The following is a 21,440-nucleotide window of genomic DNA, read 5'->3' as shown; positions in this document are numbered from 1 at the left end:
TAATCAGCTAGGAAATACGGGCTATGAGAGTTCAGAGAATTAAGTTGCTCACATGCTTAGCTGGTGCTAATCCCATATTCTTTATATTCACATATTCTGAAACGTATTCTCATAGTCTCTAGTAAAGTCAAGTTGCTGAAAAATCAAGCTTTGAGAAATTGCTTACACATTAGGATTACCTCGTGTACAAGGCAGCTGAGTTGTGATCACACACTTCCTTAATACACTTCCGAAGGAGAAACAACATTGTCTTAAATGACAAAATTAATTCCTAGAGGAGTTGGATTATAGTTATTAAAAGTACAATTTTAGTTCCTGGGGATTATGGGATTTTCCTTCCAAGAAGTTTATAAAAATAAGATGTCTATTTATCATGAAGTTATTATTATGTAGGTCAATGGACTACACTGTTCTGTTTAATATTACACTTTACAGATTAATACCTTATGTGACTTGTCTGTCAGTATTTTATTAGAAGGGCTGTATTCATTTTCTAAGGATTTGAAGTATTTATAAAACATCACAGTCCACAGATAATAATGTTAGATTTGTTACTGTTTTATCACAGTATTTTATTGTTTTCCATTTTGAATTGATTATATTGCTCTAATGTTTTCTAGTTATAGTTACTAAAGAATATGCAAATGAAAGAGAACTGGTAGCGTCCAGTCTTTCTGAGCCCACCAAATTTGCCGGGGTGGTCTTCAGAGATTCGATGTCCTACGAACTTCGTTTTTTCCCTGAATTGATTCCTGTATCCTCCATTTATACGGATTCAAGAGGTAAATAGCCCTCAATAGGCATTTGAAAATAAATTAAGTGCATGTATTTGCTGCTTACACAGAATTTGATGAGGGGGTATGATCAGCATATTAAAATATCTTCGCTTGTTCAGAAAAGTGTCCTGTGAACACAGCAAATGTCTTACCCCCAGTACTAACTCTCCACTCCCATTTAAAATTTTAAATATGCATATATTGATTGGAGTAACACAAAGTACAAATTCTCTATTGCATATATATATATATATATATATATATATATGGCTTTCTAAATCTGTTCTTTTTTTCCATTTAATTATGTTTCATGTGGTAATGGTAAAAAGTCAGCTTTCTTTGTTTTATGTTTAAAACATGGGAAACAGTCTTCATTCTTTTAATGAGCAGATATTATCAACCACAAACAAAATCTCTAAACTAAGTACTGAATGTGTGACTTGATTCCAAAATGCCCCTAAGGAGATTCCCCGCCCCCCCAACTTCCTTCTCTTAATCTGACATTTTCTTTAAATCAGGTCGTGCTTTGAGGCTAAGTCATTATAAAGAGACATGTTATCAAAGGAATAGGAAAAAAAAAGAATAGGGTCTTCTTTCAGATAATTATATTTGTTACTGATCTTTTTTGTCTTTACATCCTTCAGTCTTACTAACACATGTAACGTTCCTTTGAGAATGCTCTTATCTGTGACAGAAAACACTTGCATGTGTCCGAAAGCATGACTCAGTTTCCCCATCTCCCCACAGCCGGCTGTTCAAAATCATGTGAGGCTGCTCTGTTCTGGTCCTCAGGGTTCACAGTCTTACAAGCATCAATAGATGCTGCCATCATCCAGGTAACCGTAACAACACAAGAAAAATAGAACCAAACCATATTGTGGTAATTATAACCTAAGGTGTATAGTTAGATTTGGTTTGACTTGGTAGAATCCTTCAGGAAAAGAGATAAGTCACGTTTTCTGATTGAATATTTTGAAAATCTTTGTATTTTCTTGTGGTGGGGAGGGCACTCCTGGTGATACTTAGGATTGACTCTTGGCCCTGCACTCAGGGAGCACTTCTGGTGAGGCTTTAGGGACCATCAGGGTACCCGACTTTGAACCTGCTGTACTGTCTTTCTGGGCCCTTGGAAGTCTACTTTTATTTGATGGTTTCTAAGCATCATATGATTCAGCATTCTACATGTCTGTAATACATCTGTGTTAACATAGGTAATATTAAGGATCTGTATTTGGGAACTTTCTTCCTAGAATAAAGAAGTTTAAAGAAAGTGAATGTCTTCATTATCTCAATCACGGTAGTATATTATTAGAACGTTCACATTTATCTCCTAATTTGCCAAAATTGTTTCTAAGTTATTTACTAATATTAGCACATGTGATCTTTGACAATTCTGTGAGATTGGTTATAATTTCCATTTTTTTAATATGAAACTGAAGCACAGATAGAGTCAGTAAGTGACTTTCCAAAACTCAATTGACTAGTGGTAAAAATTCAGATTGTGGCCTTTTTTGCACCTGAGCCAGTTTTAATACTTTACTGTCATAGGATTGTGACTAGATATTACACTTAACATTTTTAAGACTTGCTTAGATCTGATACAGTATTTCAAAAGCAATATTATATCCTGTATTATTATAGTAGAGTCTAGAATATTATTGTTAGTGTGCAACTTTTTGAGGATTGCCCAAGTGCGTGCATGTGTGTGTGTGTTTGTGTGTGTGTGTGTGTGTGTGTGTGTGTGTATGTGTTAAGGGATTGACTAACATTTGAATAATAATGATCACATTTGGACTACTGACAAAAATAGATTAATGAAATGTATTTTCATTTTTGAATTTTAGTTGAAGACCAATATCTCTCTTTGGAAGGAGCTGGAGTCAACTAAAGCTATTATTATGGGAGAAACCGCTGTTGTAGAAATAGATACCTTTCCCCGAGGAGTGATTTTAATATACCTCGTGATAGCATTTTCACCTTTTGGATATTTCTTGGCAATTCATATTGTAGCAGAGAAAGAGAAAAAAATAAAAGAGTTTTTAAAGATAATGGGACTTCATGATACTGCCTTTTGGTATGTTATTAAGAGCTTCTGTTTAATATAATTAGTTATCATATTAAAGATACAAATTGTTCAGAATGTAATTTTATTATATATCTGATTTGATGAAATGCAGAGTCTGGTTGTTTTTTTCCCCCAAGATTGCTTTTGTTTTGGAATTTGAAGCCAGTTGGCAAACCTCAGCAACTGTTTGATTTGTTTGAACATAAGGCAAGGGGAGTTGGCAGGCTTATATTGATATAACATCTTTAAATTTGGTTTCACATTTCATATGAATCAATGAGACATGCTTTATGCATTTCAACATATTGTAGATAAGAAATCTTGATTGGAAGTTAGAAATTGCCTGTCTAGATTCTTCTACGCTGTTATAGTACAGACATGCCATTCAAATATTATTAAAATTATTGATGTTTATATATGTGGTATATTGGCTTTTTTATCACTTAGGAAAACTTATTTGTATGAATTAAGGTGTATTAAAATATCATTAAAATTATTGAGGTTTATGTATGTAGTTTATTGACTTTTTTATTCCTTAGAAAAACTTATTTATTGAAGTTTATATATGTAGTGAGAGACTGCATATAAAAACTTCAATAAATAAGTTTTACATAAACTTCAATAAATAAATAGTGTTCCTCTCGGAGAGCCCAGCAAGCTACTGAGAGTATCCCACCTGCACGGCAGAGCCTGGCAAGCTCCCCGTGGCGTATTCGATATGCCAAAAAGAGGAACAACAAGTCTCACTATGGAGACATTACTGGTGCCCACTCGAGCAAATTGATGAAAAATAGAACGGCAGTGCTATAGTGCTACATATATGTAGTATGTGTAGGCTTTTTCTATCCCTAAGAAAAAGTTATTTGTATGAATTAAGATGAAATTATACAAGTAGTTTTTAAAGAAACAAGTGAAAAAATATTTTTTACAAGTCAGCCTTAATATATTGGCATTTTATTACAATGATAATTTAAGTATTTTATTTACTTTTTCTACTCTGTAGATAAAAATTTGGTTTTGATCCCATTTAGTTTTGAGAAAAGTTAATATTCTGCATACAAAGTTGTATTTTACTCCATTTTAAAAAACCTTTATTCCATTTCAACAAGTATAACACTTGATCATTATGTAAGCGTATTTGTTTTGTTTCTCCCTCTCCACTCCAGTGTATTTTATAGTGATTGATTGGCTTTTAAGACCCATTGAATTCTTGGGCTGGAGCGATCGCACAGTGGGTAGGGCATTTGCCTTGCATGAGGCCAACCTGGTTTCAATTCCCAGCATCCCATAGGGTCCCCCGAGCAACCGCCAGGAGTAATTCCTGAGTCAGAGCCAGGAAGAACCTCTGTGCATCACTGAGTGTGACCCAAAAAGCAAAAAAAAAAAAAAAAATGCGTTGAATTCTTAAAGATTTTTGTAGGAAACAATTATTGGAAGATTTAAGTTTATCAGTTAATCTCTTGATGCCTCAGTTTTGCCTCTGTATGGTGATAGATTCAGTTTTAGTCACTGATATTTTTAAGCACAATTTAAATGACTTTATTACATAATGCATTTTATCCTGATATGTCATTGAAAAATAAAAATAAGTATTGTGGCGATTCCATTGAGCTCTGATTTTGTGGAAAATTTTTGAGTAGAACAGTGAATCCATTGTTTATCTTCTTGTGTCACATTGTATAAGTGTAGCTGATATGTTGTCAGTTCGTGAGGAAGCTTTTATTTATAGTAGTTTTTGCCACGAAAAAACCCTATCTCTTCCTGTTTTTGGAAAACCAGAAATGTGTACTTTCTAAATTTTAAGACTGTTAGATTTAAATTAATCATGAATTGTTAATTTGTAAACTTCTTTCATTTGTGGGAAGACAACATCTTATACCTGTATCCAATTACACACTTACCTATACTTTAATCAGTCCTGGACCTTAAATTATTAAAAAAGAAAAATTAATTTTTAATACATGAGAATACATAAGAAATGGTTGACTTAATTTAAAGAAATAAGTAATTGAAATCAAGCTGATTTTTATGATATTTAATAACTATTTCAGGCTCTGTCTGCATTTATCCAAAAATGTATTTGTATTTTAATTGTAGGCTTTCCTGGGTTCTTCTGTATACAAGTTTGATTTTTCTTATGTCCCTTCTTATGGCAGTCATTGCAACAGCCTCTTCGTTATTCCCACAAAGTAGCTGCATTGTGGTATTTCTACTTTTTTTCCTGTATGGATTATCATCTGTGAGTATTTTAACTTAAGATGGGAATAAAGGACTGTTAAAACATTTGCTTGGTAAAGCAAAGTCTTAAGTCTTTCATTTACTTCTAGTTGATATGCCATGAAAGATGAAATGATCTATGCTTCTGTGTTTTTAGGGGTATTACAGAATTGTCTCGATTTTAAATTAACTTTTTTTTTTTTAAATAATGTATTTCACATGAAATACCTCTGAATTCTTTTACTAGTTTCGTATGTATAGTTAAGATGCTCTTAACTATACATAGATTTTCCCCTTTTGTTTTCCTGAAATTCTGAGTTTCAAACTATTTTGCTATAAGATGCTCCATGTAGATACATTTTTATATTAGTTATATTTTAATACGTGTACAATGAATATAATGTTTTTTGATGAGCAAAATTTAATGTTTATGCCAGCTTATGAACATTGCATTAACTTTAGTCTTTATATCTTATAGGTATTTTTTGCTTTAATGCTGACACCTCTTTTTAAAAAATCAAAGCATGTGGGAATAGTTGAATTTTTAGTCACTGTGGCTTTTGGATTTGTTGGCCTGCTAATAGTCCTCATGGAAAATTTCCCGAAATCATTAGTGTGGCTCTTCAGCCCCTTTTGTCAGTGTACTTTTCTGATTGGCATTGCTCAGGTATGTAATATTCCTTTCCCTTGCTTTCAGTAAATATTTTTGTTCATATAACATTTGATATGAACTACCAATAATATCTTTGCTTGCGATGAAATAAATATTTCAACCTCAGAATGAACTGATATTTGAATATGAGTTAATTTTATATTGATTTTGTTTATATTTCCCCACTTTGTAAGTTATTCATTTTTATGATCTGCTTATAAGTGTTTTATTTTTTTGCTTCACTCTGTTTCATATCGGAAACTTTGTTAGAAATCATCTTTTTAAGCTTCAGGTATTCTAGATTGCTCTATGGCAATTCTGAAATTTTACTGCCCATTCTGAAATTTTCTTAGAGGTGTACTTGGCAAAAAAAAATTGTGTGTGAAACAGAGCGACTTTTCCATGACATTAGTTTTGAAATAAATAAATCCTGTTGTTTTCATTGGTCTAGGATTCATGGAATTGCCTTATTTAGGTGTTTCATTTTGTTTTTTATTTTTATTTTTATTTTTTTGGTTTTTGGGTCACACCCGGAGATGCACAGGGGTTAACTCCTGTTTCTGCACTCCTGGTGGTGCTCGGGAGACCACGTGGGATGCTGGGAATCGAACCCAGGCCGGCCTCGTGCAAGGCAAACGCCCTACCCGCTGTGCTGTCACTCCAGCCCCTAGGTGTTCCATTTTGGCTTTCGTGGTTCATCACAAAAGCACTCAGCTAAAGAGGAAAATTCTTAGAAAAAACTGATTCATGTAATAGAACATAAACATGGGTGCTATATAAAGAAAAACATAGTTCAATAGTTCAAGATTATCCATATCTTGGACATATCCGTAACATTGGACAGAATGTTCTGATTGGTGAAGCAGAAGAGATTCTTCATGAATACGGAGTTAATTTTAGTTTCTTAAGACCTAAGGGCTGTGTGTTGCATTTTTGAGAACCTGTACCTTTCACTTGCAAGTGCAGACGTCAACATAAAGAGTTTTGTTGTGAATCGGAGGGACTGAAGATGTCACTCTTGCGTTCATCGTCATTTTGAAAGGCAGTACTGGATGTAATTACAGCTCCTTCACCTAATGAAAGGGCCGGGCCTAATTAAGGCCCCCACCTCTCGTATACTTCCTCCTGCTCTAGCACTGGGTTCTGCTATGAATATTTCAAAAATCCTGTCTGCCAGAGGGACTTCTCTCTCTCAGGCCTGAAAAGATGCCCACCAGAGTCTTTTCCTCTAAGACTTCGTTGGATTCCTGTGCAAACCATAACCCCTTGGTTTCCGGCAGCTAATTTTAGCACCATCGTTTATTTTCATTTTACGCCATAGTCACAGTCAGCGCTAGTTTTCTTTCTTTTTTTTTTTTTTTCTTTTTGGGTCACCCCCGGTGATGCACCGGGGTTACTCCTGGCTCTGCACTCAGGAATCACCCCTGGCGGTGCTCAGGGGACCATATGGGATGCTGGGAATCGAACCCGGGTCGGCCGCGTGCAAGGCAAACGCCCTCCCCGCTGTGCTATTGCTCCAGCCCCCAGCGCTAGTTTTCAAAAGCACAGCATTTCAGACACATGTTCCAGGGCCCTGGAAGACGGCAGAGTGATTGTCTGGCAAGTGCAAAGAAAGCTATGAGTTCTAACCCAGGTGCTGACTTGTGAGCTGAGGTGGTCCTGATAGGCTCTCAGTTTGGGATCCCCCAATGAGAAAACACTGGGAAGATGCATCATCAAATTCAGAAAGGACCCAGGGCAAATTCCCAGAGTGCCGGGGTGAGCCTGCTGGTGCCTCTGTGTGAGATTCCTGGAAAACAAAACAAACTTCCTGATGGGAACCGAAGGGCTTAACTCTGCTAGCCATATTTTGGTGAATTTGAATTTAAAATAATTTTGTAGACTGCTCAGTCGCTTCAAGGGAGGGACAAGGTTGGTTACTGTGGTTCTGATTATGCTGAATAAGTAGCCTTAGCTTTTACCTAGTTTTGTCACATTAAAGTTGGGATTTCTATTTTTCAGGTCATGCATTTAGAAGATTTTAATGAAGGCGCTTTATTTTCTAATTTGGCGGACGGCCCATACCCTCTAATTATTACTCTGATTATGCTAACACTTAATAGTATATTTTATGTGCTATTGGCTGTCTATCTTGATCAAGTCATTCCAGGTATGCAGGTAGTTATTAGATTTGACCTAAAGACATTTTGTTTCACCTACATAGTGTCAACTTGATTTAAAAATTTTTTTTTGTGTGTCTTGAGTATCCTTGATTCTATTCATGGTTTGTTGGAGCCTCGCCTGGCAGTGCTCAGGGAATATCGCTGGCTCTGTGCTCAGAGAGAGGCCTGGCGGTGCTCAGGGGACCTTCTGAGACACTGAGGATTGAACCAAAACTGCCACATGCAAAACAAATGCCTTCCTTTGTATATTACCTCTCTGGCCCCTGGATATAAACTTTTCCTCTATACAGCTATTTGTATTACTAGTATTATGTGACATAACTCATGATCTGCATTGAGTTATAGTCATTTGGTGTATACATGGGCCCATTAAGTGTAAGTTGCTTTAGTTCATAAAATGATTTTACTTGCCTCTATATTCCTGTGTGCGTTCTCAGCAACTTGAAAACTTTGTAAACTAGTTATTTGCTAACACCCCGTCCCCCCCAATATTGATTTAGTACTTTGTACCTAAGCGTCACATCTAGGCTACCATGTTTTATGTACTCTCTCAATGATTTAAAAACTAGGTTAATGATTATAAGAAATAATTGTTATGATAACTCGGCATTTTTTATTTTTCAGGGGAGTTTGGCTTACGGAGATCATCTTTATATTTTCTGAAACCATCGTATTGGTCCAAGAGCAAGAGAAATTATAAGGAGTTATCAGAGGGCAATATTAATGGGAATATTAGTTTCAGTGAAATTGTTGAACCTATTTCTTCAGAATTTATCGGAAAAGAAGCAATAAGGTATGGCTAAATCTTTGAACAGTGTAGGTATAAAAATTGCTGGTGGCATTTGCCTCATTTGAATTGTCTTTGAAAATATTTAAAAGCAAGAGGGTCATATGTTTAAAAGCAAGGGGCTGGAGTAGTAGCACAGCGGGTAGGGCCACAGCGGGTAGGGTGTTTGCCTTGCACGCTGCCGACCCAGGTTCGAGTCCCATCATCCCATATGGTCCCCCGAGCACCACCAGGAGTAATTCCTGAGTTCAGAGCCAGGAGTAACCCCTGAGCATCGCCGGGTGTGACCCAAAAAGCAAAAAAAAAAAAAAGAAAAGCTAAAAGATGCTTAAAAGCAAGAGTCTGAAATAAGTGGCCAACGTTTGCCCTCTCAAGGGTAAAATTCAAATAGACAACACAACCATTAATTCTTTTAAAACATTATATAAAGTATTTGTAATGTGATGAGAGAATCTCCCCATGTTTATAGGTAGTTTGAATGTTTGCTGTGTGAAATATCACTTCGTTTTATTCTCGCAGTTGTAACTGATGTAAAAAGTAATTGAGGGGCAGGAGAGATAGCACAGCACGTGGGACGCTTGCCTTGCACACGGCCGACCCGGGTTCAATCCCCGGGTGTCCATACGGTCTCCCCGAGCACCAGCAGCAGTAATTCCTGGGTGCAGAGCCAGGAGTGACCCCACAGTATCGCCATATGTGGCCCCCAAACAAACAAACAAACAAACAAACAAAAACGTAGTTGATTCATTTAAGAAAAGTAGGAAAAGAAATCTGTCAATTGTCCTTTTGTTTCTTTTCGGGAGCAGATATTATTAAAAACAGCAACCACAGCAACAGCGAATGAATGATGCATTATAAGGAGGAGAAGGAGTCTTGGGCTGTGTGTGGCCTGAGGTGGCAGGGCCTGGGCTTGCCTCCCTCGCACCCCTCTACCCGCAGATCTCTGCCTCCCTGGCACAGCCCACTGGGCGTGTCCTCGGCCTGCTGGCCCCGCCGTGCCCCACTGAAGGAAAGGGGAGTCCTGAGTGGGACTCGGGACTGAGTGCTCAGAGGCTGAGCGTGCAGACCCGGGTGCAGGCCGCATGCACGCGTGAGGCTGAACTCGATTCCCGGCACTGCACGGAAGGGGAATCTCTCATGCTGAATCCCCACCCTGTCACTGTCACTGTCACCCCATTGCTCATCGATTTGTTCGAGCGGGCACCAGTAACGTCTCTCATTGAGAGACTTATTGTTACTGTTTTTGGCATATCCAATACTCCACGGGGAGCTTGCACAGGCTCGATACTCTCGGTAGCTTGCCGGGCTCTCCGAGAGGGGCGGAGGAATCGAACACGGGTCGGCTGCATGAAAGGCGAACGCCCAATGTGCTATCGCTCCAGCCCCATCCTAGGCCGGAAACAGAGAAAGGAATGCTATGTTTTTCTCTTCGAGTTTCAGTTCATTTCAGCACTCTGCTCTGTTGTCTTAGTGGGAAGCAAATATAATAGTGTTCCTAATAAATACGACCACTGGGATCCAAAAAAACTTTATACGTGCAAACAGATACTTACGATTGCCATTAAGTAGTTCAAATGGAAAAAACGGTGTTTTTCAGAATCAATGGCATTCAGAAGACGTACAGAAAGAAAGGTGAAAACGTGGAGGCTTTGAGAAGTAAGTAGTCTTCCTCGTATCTAGTCGGGGTTAAAGTGTCAGTGGAAGAACGATTTGTGTTGTTTGTGGGAAATTTAAACTGTTGACATTTAATCTTTTGTGGTGGTGAATAGTCTCTGTCAAGCTAATAATGGCAAAGCCATGGTAAACGATTTCTGTGTTTCTCTTTGGGGATCTTAGCTCTGCCTTCCCTAGCGTTTTAATGTGAAATTGTTTGTCCATTTCTGTACTATCCTTTATGCTTTCACCACCCTAAAGCTTAATGGATTTCAGGCTGCTGCTGTACTTTGGCTAAAGACTCTTCTCTCGACTGGGGAGTTCTTGAGTCAGCCTGGTGGCTTCGCTGAGTGGTCTGGTTGGGTCTCACACACTGGCAGTTTAGGACTGCAGCTAGGGTAATATCCCTCTGCTGCCTTTACTGACCGCGAGTTACATCCCACTAGGCTGGTTGCCCTGGAAGCAATTGGGAATTTTTTTTATTATGCACTTTTTCATTCTCCCTGTTATAAATCCACAGCTTTGTTTTTTGGGCTGCATCCGCCAGTGCTCAGGGCTTACTCCAGACTCCAGTGCTCAAGGATTATTCCTGGCAGGGCTTGCTTGGGACACCAGGGATGTGGTGCCAGGGATTGAACCCTGGTTAGTTGTACACAAAGGCAAGTGCCTTACACTCTGTACTACTGCTCTGGCCATGTGTGTGTTTGTGTGTGTGTGTGTGTGTGTGTGTGTGTGTGTTGGGGGCCCATCCTAGTGTGTGTGTGTGTGTGTGTGTGTGTGTGTTGGGGGCCCATCCTAGTGTGTGTGTGTGTGTGTGTGTGTTGGGGGCCCATCCTAGCAGTGGTCAGGCCTTATTTCTGAGTGTGTGTGTGTGTGTGTGTGTGTATGTGTGTGTGTGTGTGTGTGTTGGGGGACCATCCTAGCACTGGTCAGGCCTTATTTCTGAGCGTGGGGATCACCCCTGAGATCTATCCTGTCCCACCTGCTCTCCCCACTTCCCACCGTCCGGTGAGTCCCCCCAAAGGAAACAGAATCACACACACATGAAAGCGAGTGGGAGCTGTGTCAGGAACGCCTGTGCACAGATAGCCCGAGTACTACAGGCAGCTTAGCTGCCCGCGCCCGTGTGTTGCTCGAGCCCATGTGTCGTGGCCAGCTGCCCGTGTGCCCCAGCACATGTGTCGCCCACCCATCTCCTCTCTTAGTTGTGCACTTTCGCACCTTCATAGGGTGACACTGGGCTATGCACTGGGGCTCTCCCTGCTGTGCAGAAGCCCAAATTCCCTTGGGAGCACCTTACTCTCTCTCTCTCTCTCTCTCTCTCTCTCTCTCTCTCTCTCTCTCTCTCTCTCTCTCCCTCCCTCCCTCCCTCCCTCTCTCTCTCCCTCCCTCCCTTAGTCTCTCTCTGTCTCTCTCTGTTTCTCTCTCTCTCTCTCTCTCCTTCTCTCTCTTCTCTCTCCTTGTCCTTCCTTAAGACTTGCAAATAGAGACTGCTTTTACTTCACTGAAGAAAAAAAAAGAGAAAAAAGTAGCATCGTAGGCTTTCCTTTGGATAAAATGATGCTTCAGTAAAGGCCACTAAACCAGTGGCTTTTGTTCAGTTCTCTTTCCTTCCTCAGGAGTGAAGAGGTTTTTTTTTTTTTGCCTTTTGGGTCACACCTGGCAACGCACAGGGGTCACTCCTGGCTCTGCTCTCAGGAATTACTCCTGGCGGTGCTCAGGGGACCCTATGGGATACTGGGAATCGAACCCAGGTCGGCTGCATGCCAGGGAAACGCCCTCCCCGCTGTGCTACCGCTCCAGCCCCAAGGAGGAAGAGTTTAGGGGGTTCTTGGAAGCCACTGCACACGAACACCTGTTAGTACTCTAACCGCGGGCTCCTCTCCTCCGTAAGCGAAGCAGGTCCTTGTTCGGGGCCCACACCTGGAGGTGCTCTGGGACTCACCCCTGGCTGAGTACTCAGGGTCCTCTTCGGGTGGTGCTTAGGGCGCCTCGTGCTGGGGATCAAATTTGTACCTTTGCAAATAACCTTGGGAACCCCCAAATTTCCTTCTCTATCCCGCTCCCTTTTCCCCTCCTTCTCTCCTTCTTCCCCTGGGAGATTTGGGGCAGGGCTGAAGGGTCACATGCTTGCCTTGCATGCAGCTGAACCATGTTCAATTCCCGGCACCCCATATGGCCCCCTGACCTCCGCCTGGAAGTGATCCTTGAGCACAGAGTCTGAGCACTGTCAGGTGTGGCCCCAAAACAGAGAGGAGGAGGGAGAGAGAGAGAGAGAGAGGGGAGGGAGAGAGAGAGAGGAGGAGGGAGAGAGAGAGAGGAGGAGGGAGAGAGAGAGAGAGGAGGGAGGGAGAGAGAGAGGAGGAGAGAGAGAGGAGGAGGGAGAGAGAGGGGGAGAGGGAAGGGGGGAGAGAGAGAGAGAGAGAGAGAGAGAGAGAGAGAGAGAGAGAGAGAGAGAGGTTGGGAGCATTTCAATCCTATTTACAAGGATCAGCCTTTAAAGAAATTAGCCACATTGCTCTTTGCTCTAACAGCACTTATGCCCCTCTGGGCCCCACCAGTTTTTTGGGGAAAGGTGTAGCGATGTGTCCATCCATCCAGGCAACCTGGACTGGTACTCAAGGCCCCGGTCATGGCAGCAAAAATCTTGATGTGCCTTTGGAAGAGGCGGCGGTAGATTTGCCGACTGTGCGTTCTTATTAAAGTGAACACATTTCTAGTCTCCCAGCATTCGAAAGGCCAGGCTCTTACTTTGGTCCTTGTTCCAGTCTGTTTTTGTTTTCATGTATTTTTTTCTTACATGTATTTTTGTTTTTTAAAACCAGGGATGATGTAATTGAGATATATATATATTTAAGGACAGTTCACCTATCGTTTGTTTTTTCACCTCTTTTATTTTTGTCAAGTCCTGTGTTTCTTTTTTTTTTTTTAATTCTTTTATTAATTCACCATGTGGAAAGTTACAAAGCGTTCAGGTTAAAGTCTCAGTTATACAATGCTCAAACACCCATCCCTTTACCAGTGCACATATTCCACCACCAAGAATCACGATATACCTCCCCCCTTCCCCCCACCTCCCCAGCCCCCCACCCCGCATGTGTGACTGGTAAATTTCACTTTACTTTCACTTTACTTTGATTACATTCAATATTTAAACAAAACAAATTCACTATTATTGATTTGGAGTTTCTCCCCCCTAAAGTCGATCTGCTGAAAAGAAAGCATTTGGTAATTTGTTTTCCATTGCTGAGAATGAAGAGATATGCAGTCAGGAGGCCGCACTAGCAGCAGCATAGTTTTGGATTTCTGTATTTTAGTATTTTAGTAACTAAGTCCAGAGAAATGTCTGCCAAAGTCCTGTGTTTCTGAAGAGACTTGGGGGATTGTCCTGAGCGGTGGTTTGGCAGAAAGCACTTAGCAAAGAAGGGCATTTTGAAGAGCAAAATGACAGTTTATTAGAAAGTCCCCTGGCCAGAGAGACACAGAGTCCGCACAGGGAGGCCTGCTGGGCCGAGTCCTGGGGAATCTTTTCTCTTTCTTGGGTCTTTCCATGGGGCCATTTGGGCAGGGAGTTTGGTAAGACTCATGTTCTTTGATGGACCCATAACTCAGGAAGGAGAAGGAAAGGTTGAGTGTTGGAGATTATGGTGAGGAGCTTTGATCAGAGAGAGTGCCAATGGAAGCATGTACAGGGTATTTGGGGCCACACATAATTGACTGTTGTCACTGAGTTGTTTTCCTGACATGAACAAGGACAAATAAAACCAAGGACTTTTTTCCATAAGAGTTAGGTCCAGAGGAGCTAGAAATGAACCGCTTCCATTTCTGGTCTTCCGTCTAGGAGAATTTGCCCTTAGCAGGAGGTTTCAGCATCCCCTTTACTGCTGGTCTGCCCCTGATAATTCTCTCGGTTTTGTTTATAAATTTTACATGTTCACTTCCATTTTATTTTATTCTATTTTTTCCTTTTTGGGTCACACCCAGCGATGCACAGGGGTTACTCCTGGCTCATGCATTCAGGAATTACTCCTCACGGTGCTCAGGGGGACCCTATGGGATGCTGGGAATCAATCCCGTGTCAGCTGTGTGCCAGGCAAACGCCCTCCCCGCTGTGCTATTGCTCCAGCCCCTCAGTTCCTTTTTAAAGGACATTTCTCTGGATATATCATTTTACTTTGGCACTTTCACTTAACACTGTAAAATATAGTTCTGTGTTGTCCTGTTCCCATTGTGCTGACTGCAAAAGTGTGGCATCATTATTTCTCTCTTGTGAGTATTTATATATGTTTCTCCTGACTTTTATCTTTATAATTGTAACAGTGCTTTTTTGAAATTCTGTTTTATATCAATTTTTATTGCTACTTGATTTTTAAAATTGGAGGTGTCCTAGTTTGCAATGATATTGAAGTTGTTTTAAAATTTGAGAGTATTGTGCCTCTTCCTCTCCTGGTGTTTCAACCTGTTTTAAAAGATAAATTTTTGGCTTTCTGAAGTTTACTACAACATGCCTTAGTGTTCTGTTGGTTTATTTTTATATGTGTCAGTTGTATAGTGATTCTTTTTTTTTTGCTTTTTGGATCACACCCAGCGATGCACAGGGGTTACTCCTGGCTCTGCACTCAGGAATTACTCCTGGCGGTGCTCAGGGGGCCCTATGGGATGCTGGGAATCGAACCCGGGTCGGCCATGTGCAAGGCAAATGCCCTACCCGCTGTGCTATTGCTCCAGCCCCTGTATAGTGATTCTTAAAGCACAGATCTGTCTTGATAATTGTTTTCTTCTGTCTTAGAATTTCCCCATTTCCCCCCCCAGTACTCATTCTGTTATTTTCTCAAGTTCTTTTTTATACATGTTGCGACTTTTTCTCTCTGTAGGTTTTGGATCTCACCTGGCAGTGTTTGGGGCTCACTCCCAGCAATGCTCAGGGGACCTTGCAAGGCAAATGCCTGAACCTTTGTACTCTCTCATTTTTATTTTGTTGACTTTTATTCTCTTCTTTGATTTTTTTATTTTCTTTTTGGGTCACACCCGGCGATGCACAGGGGTCACTCCTGGCTCCGCACTCAGGAATTACCCCTGGCAGTGCTCTCTTCTCTGAATTTTTAATTACATACCTTCATTTGCTTTAATTTACACATTTTTCTCTGGTATGTTATTCACTAAGCTTCCTTTTAGGTGGTGCCCATTTGTTGTTAAACTCTTTGAAATCTTTCCCACTCCTCATTTCTAGTTTTTATTTTCCCATTTTATTCTTGTATATAGTTTTTAGTCCTTGGTCAACATCCTCTTGTGAAATGATAGCACAGTTTGACTTAACTCTTTGTTACCGGCTGCCAGCATTTTTCCTAAAGATCTGTATTTCCGGTCTTTCTGATGTTTATGGTTTTATGTTGCTTTCTCCTGCCTGGTTGCTTTTGAATGAGTGTTGCGTGTTGCTTTTGAGCAGAGTAGAGATGATTTGAGCAGGGTAGAGTTGATTTGGTGCTCTGGATGAAAGGAGGATTCATTTTTTCTTCTTCCAGCTTGGGGCTATTGCCCTTCTCATTACTGAATCAAATCAGGACTACAGTGATTGGAAGTTGGGTTTTCAGATCCCTTTCTCCTGTTAGCCATCAGTAGTGCCTCTAACCAGTGACATTTCTCCATTCTGTTTTTCTTCTTTTGATGTTGAACATTTCAGGTGTTTTTGTTTGTTTATTTGCTTGTTTGTTTGTTTTTACTGAACCAGTCACATGTTACTAGTTAATTTCTGGTTTCTTGCCACTATATACACATACACACATAGGATTTTCTTATGTCCTATCGTTATCATCTATTCACGGTGTAACGATTTTCATACAGAAGTGCTGTCAGTATTTTTAACTTGCCTGAAACTAATTTTTAACTTGCCTGGAAACATTTTTTTTTATTTGTTCTAATAGCCTTGAAGATCCCCATGATGTGTTTGTGTAACCAAAAATATCACTATTTTATAAGCATTCTTGTTGTTCCATTTCATGTGGCCATTCCACTGACCAGAACAGAACTATTGTTATACTGTACTGTATAATCCAGTATGCTCTTGAGTGTGCTGGTAACTTTGCATCTCTCTGAATTTAGTGGCGTAATTTTAGCGGCCGCACGGCATCTTATAGCCCACTTCTCCCTCTGGGAGAACCTGGCAAGATATCAAGAGTTTCTATTCACATGGGAGAGCCTCGCAAACTCCCCATGGTGTATTCATATGCCAAAACCAGTAACAATGATGGGTCTCATTCCCCTGACCCTGAAAGAGCCTCCAATGCCACATCGTTGGGAAGGACGAGTAAAGAGAGGCTTCTAAAATCTCAGGGCTAGGACAAATGGAGACGTTACTGAGACCGCTTGAGAAATTCTGTGATCAACGGGATAATGATGATAATAATGATGATGGTGAAATTTCAGATTGCTCTCATTTGATGACTTATCTTCTATAGTTCAGTAAAAATAAGAATTACATTTGAGTTTCCTTTCTTGAACCAGGTTTGTCATTTGACATCTATGAGGGTCAGATAACTGCGTTACTTGGCCACAGTGGAACAGGAAAGAGTACATTGATGAATATTCTTTGTGGATTGTGTCCACCTTCTGATGGTGAGAGCTGTTTTGACTTAAAACAATACCTTATTTTATTATGTTATTGACCAGGGTGACCTGATGTAATTTTTATTCTTGACATATGAACTGATTAATTTTTATTAATGATTGTGACTAACTGGTGTTGAAATAGGTGTTTTTTTTCCCTTAATTGTTTTTTTTAGTTGAGGATACAATGACTTCTTGTTTAATTAAAAATCCTGAGTTTGGCACCTATTTTTATTTGGCATCTATTTTCGGAAAGAACCACATTTTCATGTATTGTATTTCCATCTCTTAAGTGTGGCTTTAAAATTAGATTTTATGCCCGTTCCCGTTTGTGTTGCTCTTTGATGCTAATAAAACCCATGAAAGAATTTGGGCTGTTGTTAGGACTTGCCATGAAAGTTACAAGGGAGGTTATAGAGGAGAAAAGGCTGGCGCTCAGATTAAGTGAATTTCTCAAGCCCACACAACCCAGTTTGGAGGAAAATTTTTATTTCTTTATACTCTCCACTATTGCGTAATAACTGGAGACGAAGGAAAATTGTTGCTGGAATAGAAGTATGTCTAACAGACCAACAGATAATTGTGTTTAGTGTTAAGTTTCAGTTCTTTTTTCCCCATTATGTAATATGACACCCAAACATGAGATGCAGGATAGCAGAAGACAGTCACCTGTAGTATGGAAATGAAGATGTGTTAGTCTTGTGGCTTCAGATTTATATTTGCTCTTACCGTACGTCTGTTCCATATAAAATAGCTAAGTTACTAGTCTATATTAAAGCATATTTGCTTTTAACACTTAACGTAAATTTAAACATATATTTTGCTTTTAGGGTTTGCATCTATATATGGACATAGAGTCTCAGAAATAGATGAAATGTTTGAAGCAAGAAAAATGATTGGCATTTGTCCGCAGTTAGATATCCATTTTGACGTTCTGACGGTAGAAGAAAATTTATCTATTTTGGCTTCAATCAAAGGAATACCAGCTAATAATGTAATACAAGAAGTATGTCATTCACTAAATGTCATTATTCCCTGTAAATAAATAATCTTTTGTTAATAACTTGCTGAGTAAAAATAGGCGTGGAAGTCCAAATAGAAAGCCGGCTCCAAGTTAATAAACCATGTTATTACCAAGACAAAGGTGATGGAACATATAAGGTAGTCCTTATTTTTTGAGGGGGGGATGCTTATAGCACTGTCACTGGAGCGATAGCACAGCGGGTAGGGCGGTTGCCTTGAACTCAGCCAACCTGGGTTCGATTCCTCTGTCCCTCTCAGAGAGCCCGGCAAGCTACCGAGAGTGTCCCGCCCACACGGCAGAGCCTGGCAAACTACCCGTGGCGTATTTGATATACCAAAAACAGTAACAACAAGTCTCACCATGGAGACGTTACTGGTGCCCACTCGAGCAAATCAATGAACAATGGGACTACAGTGTGACAGTGCGACAGTGCATGCTTATAGCCTCTCAATAGGAGGCTTTCTTTTTCTTTCTTCCTTTCCTTTCTTATTTATTCCCCTCTTCACCCTCCTTTTGGTACAAATACACGCACACACATACACAAACACATCTGCACATACACATGAGCACATACAGACACATATACACACACACGAACACACACACACATGCACATACACACACATACATGCACATACCCATAGCACTGTTCCCTTGGGAGAGGTCGCATGTTATTTCAAAATTATATATAAATTTATGTCAAAATTAAAGCAAAATTAAGTTGTGTACTAAAAAAGTTTTCTTAAAGTTATATTAAAATGGGCCCATTTTATATTTGATAATTATATAAATGTATGATTTAAAAGATAACAGTGTTCAACTTGACTCTTACAGGTGCAAAAGGTTTTACTGGATTTAGACATGCAAGCTATCAAAGATAATCAAGCCAAAAAATTAAGTGGTGGTCAGAAAAGAAAACTGTCTTTAGGAATTGCTGTTCTTGGGAATCCAAAGGTAAATAAATATTAGTGTTTCAGATGTGATAATTTCAAGTTGTATATGTATATACACGTAAAACACGACTGCTATCCATTTTGCTGTAATGAGATTTTCAAATGAATCTGGAAAGATAACATTTATGATAATAGTTACCCCATCAAGGAAAATGAAAAGGATTAACTTTTGTTTTGTATGGAGTGTTTTGTCTCTTAAAAAGCAAAAATAACCTTGGGGACGGTAATGGAGGTGGACCAGAGAGATAGCACAGTGGGTAGGGTGCCTGCCTTGCACACATCCAACCCAGGTTTGATCTCTGGCATCTCATACGGTCCCCTGAGCACCACTAGGAGTGACTCAAGTTCAGAGCCAGAAGTAAACCCTGAGCACGGCTGGGTATGTCTCCACACCCACCCGCCTCACCCCTGCCCCAAACCTCGGGAGAATATGGCCAAAAAAAAAATGTTAAATTTCAATAGTAGTTATATTTCAAATAATTATTACAAATATAGAGAAAAATATGAAGAATAATATTTATCATAATAATTACTACTCCTGAAATATAATTATTAAAAAAAAATTTTTTTTACTGGTGTGGTGATTTTCTATTGGATGGCCCTATTTTGTATTTGTTCTATCTCCTGTAGTCAGCGGGCCAGCAGATAACAGACTTTGCCCTGTGCTGGAAGCTTCGGAGTGAAGGCTTACAGCAAGCGAACCCTTCTTCCCACCGTCCTACCCTATCTCTTCTTTAGCTTGGGAATGACTGGGTTTTTCTGATCTTTATATTAATTTCTCTTCCGACTCCTAATATCACGTCTTTAAAATTAAAAGTACTCTTTAAAAAAATTGCTTCTCTTGAACTAATAAGACCAGATTGCTCAGACAATGACTGTGTCCACAAACTAGTAGTTTAGATGAAAATACTGGACTAAATGTGTTGGATTTATTTATTGTTGTTTTAAGATTTCTCAGACAATAATTGTACCCACAAGCTAGTAGTTCAGATGAAAATAATGTACTAAAGGTTAAGGTTAATTTATTGTTGCTTTGAGTTGCATATTTTATATTAAGGATATGAGTCCTCTAAAACTTTTTGGAATTTTTACTATATATTATTTATTTATTTACTAGTTTATTTTTATTGTTTTTATTTTTGAATTTTATTTTCATAAGGTTGTCCATATTAATTGATTGCGTTCAATAGTTCAACAGCAATCCCACCACCATTACACCTTCCCACCCCTATTATTTCAAATTTTCCCACCACCACTCAAGCCTGCCTGCCGCAGGCTAATGCTAGATGCTTTATTTTCTATTGCTTATTAGGAATATCATGAGAAGTCCTGCGGCCATGAAAGCGGCTGCACACTCCTGGAATTCTAAAATTGTCAATGATTGGGGTTCGGAGACATCTCTCTAGGGAGCTAATCCATTTTGAGGTTCATCTGTGGGTCTCTGGGTCAAACTCTTGCCACATCCCCTGGAGGCAGTTCCGTGAGCATGACAGCTGGGACCCCAGGGGGTGAGCAGACAGGAGGGGGACAGCCCGTTCCCGCTCTTGCTGGAGTCTTAGTCCCTGCGGGGGTTCATCTGGGGTGGGTGAGGAGGGGACAACCGCACCATCGGAGGTGTCCCACTGAAATTAGCTCAGCACGAGGTCTGGAGAGTTCTCTGGTCAGCTGCTGACTTCTGGGATTCACTGCGGAGTCTCTCTGAGTCCTCTAAAACCTAACCAAGAAAGCTACTCCCCTTCCAAGCCGATAATTGTATTTGTGTTTTTTTTTTTTTTTTGGGTCACACCTGGTGATGCACAGGGGTCACTCCTGGCTCTGCACTCAGGAATTACCCCTGGCGGTGCTCGGGGAACCGTATGGGATGCTGGGAATCAAACCCGGGTTGGTCGTGTGCAAGGCAAACGCCCTACCCGCTGTGTTATCGCTCCAGCCCCATCAAGCCAATAATTGTAAAGTTATGCTCACTTTAAGCATATGAGTGAAGAATTCAGATTTAATAATTCTGGTTGGAAATAAAAATTTGAAAACGTAACTTTTCCGTGTCCACATAAATTTGGTATGCTTTAGCTTTCCTATGCATATCCTGGGTTTGAGTTTTCCCATGTGTTTCTTGGTTTTCTCACCCCTGTCCTCCCAGATACTCTTGCTAGATGAACCAACGGCTGGAATGGACCCCTGTTCTCGGCATATTGTCTGGAATCTTCTAAAATACAGAAAAGCAAATCGGGTGACCGTGTTTAGTACTCATTTCATGGATGAAGCTGACATTCTTGCTGGTGAGATTTTTTTTTTTTTTTAACTTTTACTTTAATTTTGGGAGGATAAGGCCACGGGACCAAATAGGAGATGGTACATAGAGATGCAGGAATCTTGGAATGCTGAATGGCTCCGTGGGGTCCTTGTAAGAAAATGGCTTTAAGTTGGAAAGGATTGCAAAGTATGTGTGTATGTGTGTGTATGTGTGTGTAGAGTTCCACAGACTCTCCGGATTTATGTGGGGTCTTTGTAAAATAATGGTTTTTATTTTCTTTGCTTTTTGGGTCACACC

At 40.1% G+C, this 21,440-nt stretch overlaps 1 protein-coding gene across 4 annotated transcripts in view; it reads left to right on the top strand.

The window, feature by feature from the left end:
- Nucleotides 1–21,440, top strand: part of ABCA5 (ATP binding cassette subfamily A member 5) — a 98,652-nt gene that overhangs the window by 22,764 nt on the left and 54,448 nt on the right. For 3 of the 4 annotated variants that reach the window (XM_055133603.1, XM_055133604.1, XM_055133605.1), the window contains 12 exons: nucleotides 621–782; nucleotides 1,524–1,612; nucleotides 2,621–2,850; nucleotides 4,939–5,080; nucleotides 5,537–5,725; nucleotides 7,712–7,859; nucleotides 8,497–8,665; nucleotides 10,257–10,315; nucleotides 16,814–16,924; nucleotides 17,746–17,921; nucleotides 18,774–18,893; nucleotides 21,030–21,168. In XM_055133603.1, coding sequence (XP_054989578.1) covers nucleotides 621–782; nucleotides 1,524–1,612; nucleotides 2,621–2,850; nucleotides 4,939–5,080; nucleotides 5,537–5,725; nucleotides 7,712–7,859; nucleotides 8,497–8,665; nucleotides 10,257–10,315; nucleotides 16,814–16,924; nucleotides 17,746–17,921; nucleotides 18,774–18,893; nucleotides 21,030–21,168 — 1,734 coding nt within the window. Of the gene's footprint in view, nucleotides 1–620; nucleotides 783–1,523; nucleotides 1,613–2,620; nucleotides 2,851–4,938; nucleotides 5,081–5,536; nucleotides 5,726–7,711; nucleotides 7,860–8,496; nucleotides 8,666–10,256; nucleotides 10,316–16,813; nucleotides 16,925–17,745; nucleotides 17,922–18,773; nucleotides 18,894–21,029; nucleotides 21,169–21,440 lie in introns of those variants that run through there. The other variant, XM_055133606.1, reaches the window with a different exon arrangement.

This window comes from Sorex araneus, chromosome 3 (genome assembly GCF_027595985.1).
Source record: "Sorex araneus isolate mSorAra2 chromosome 3, mSorAra2.pri, whole genome shotgun sequence".
In the NCBI taxonomy this organism is placed as follows: Eukaryota; Metazoa; Chordata; class Mammalia; order Eulipotyphla; family Soricidae; genus Sorex; species Sorex araneus.
This window is presented reverse-complemented; position numbering and strand designations above follow the sequence as displayed.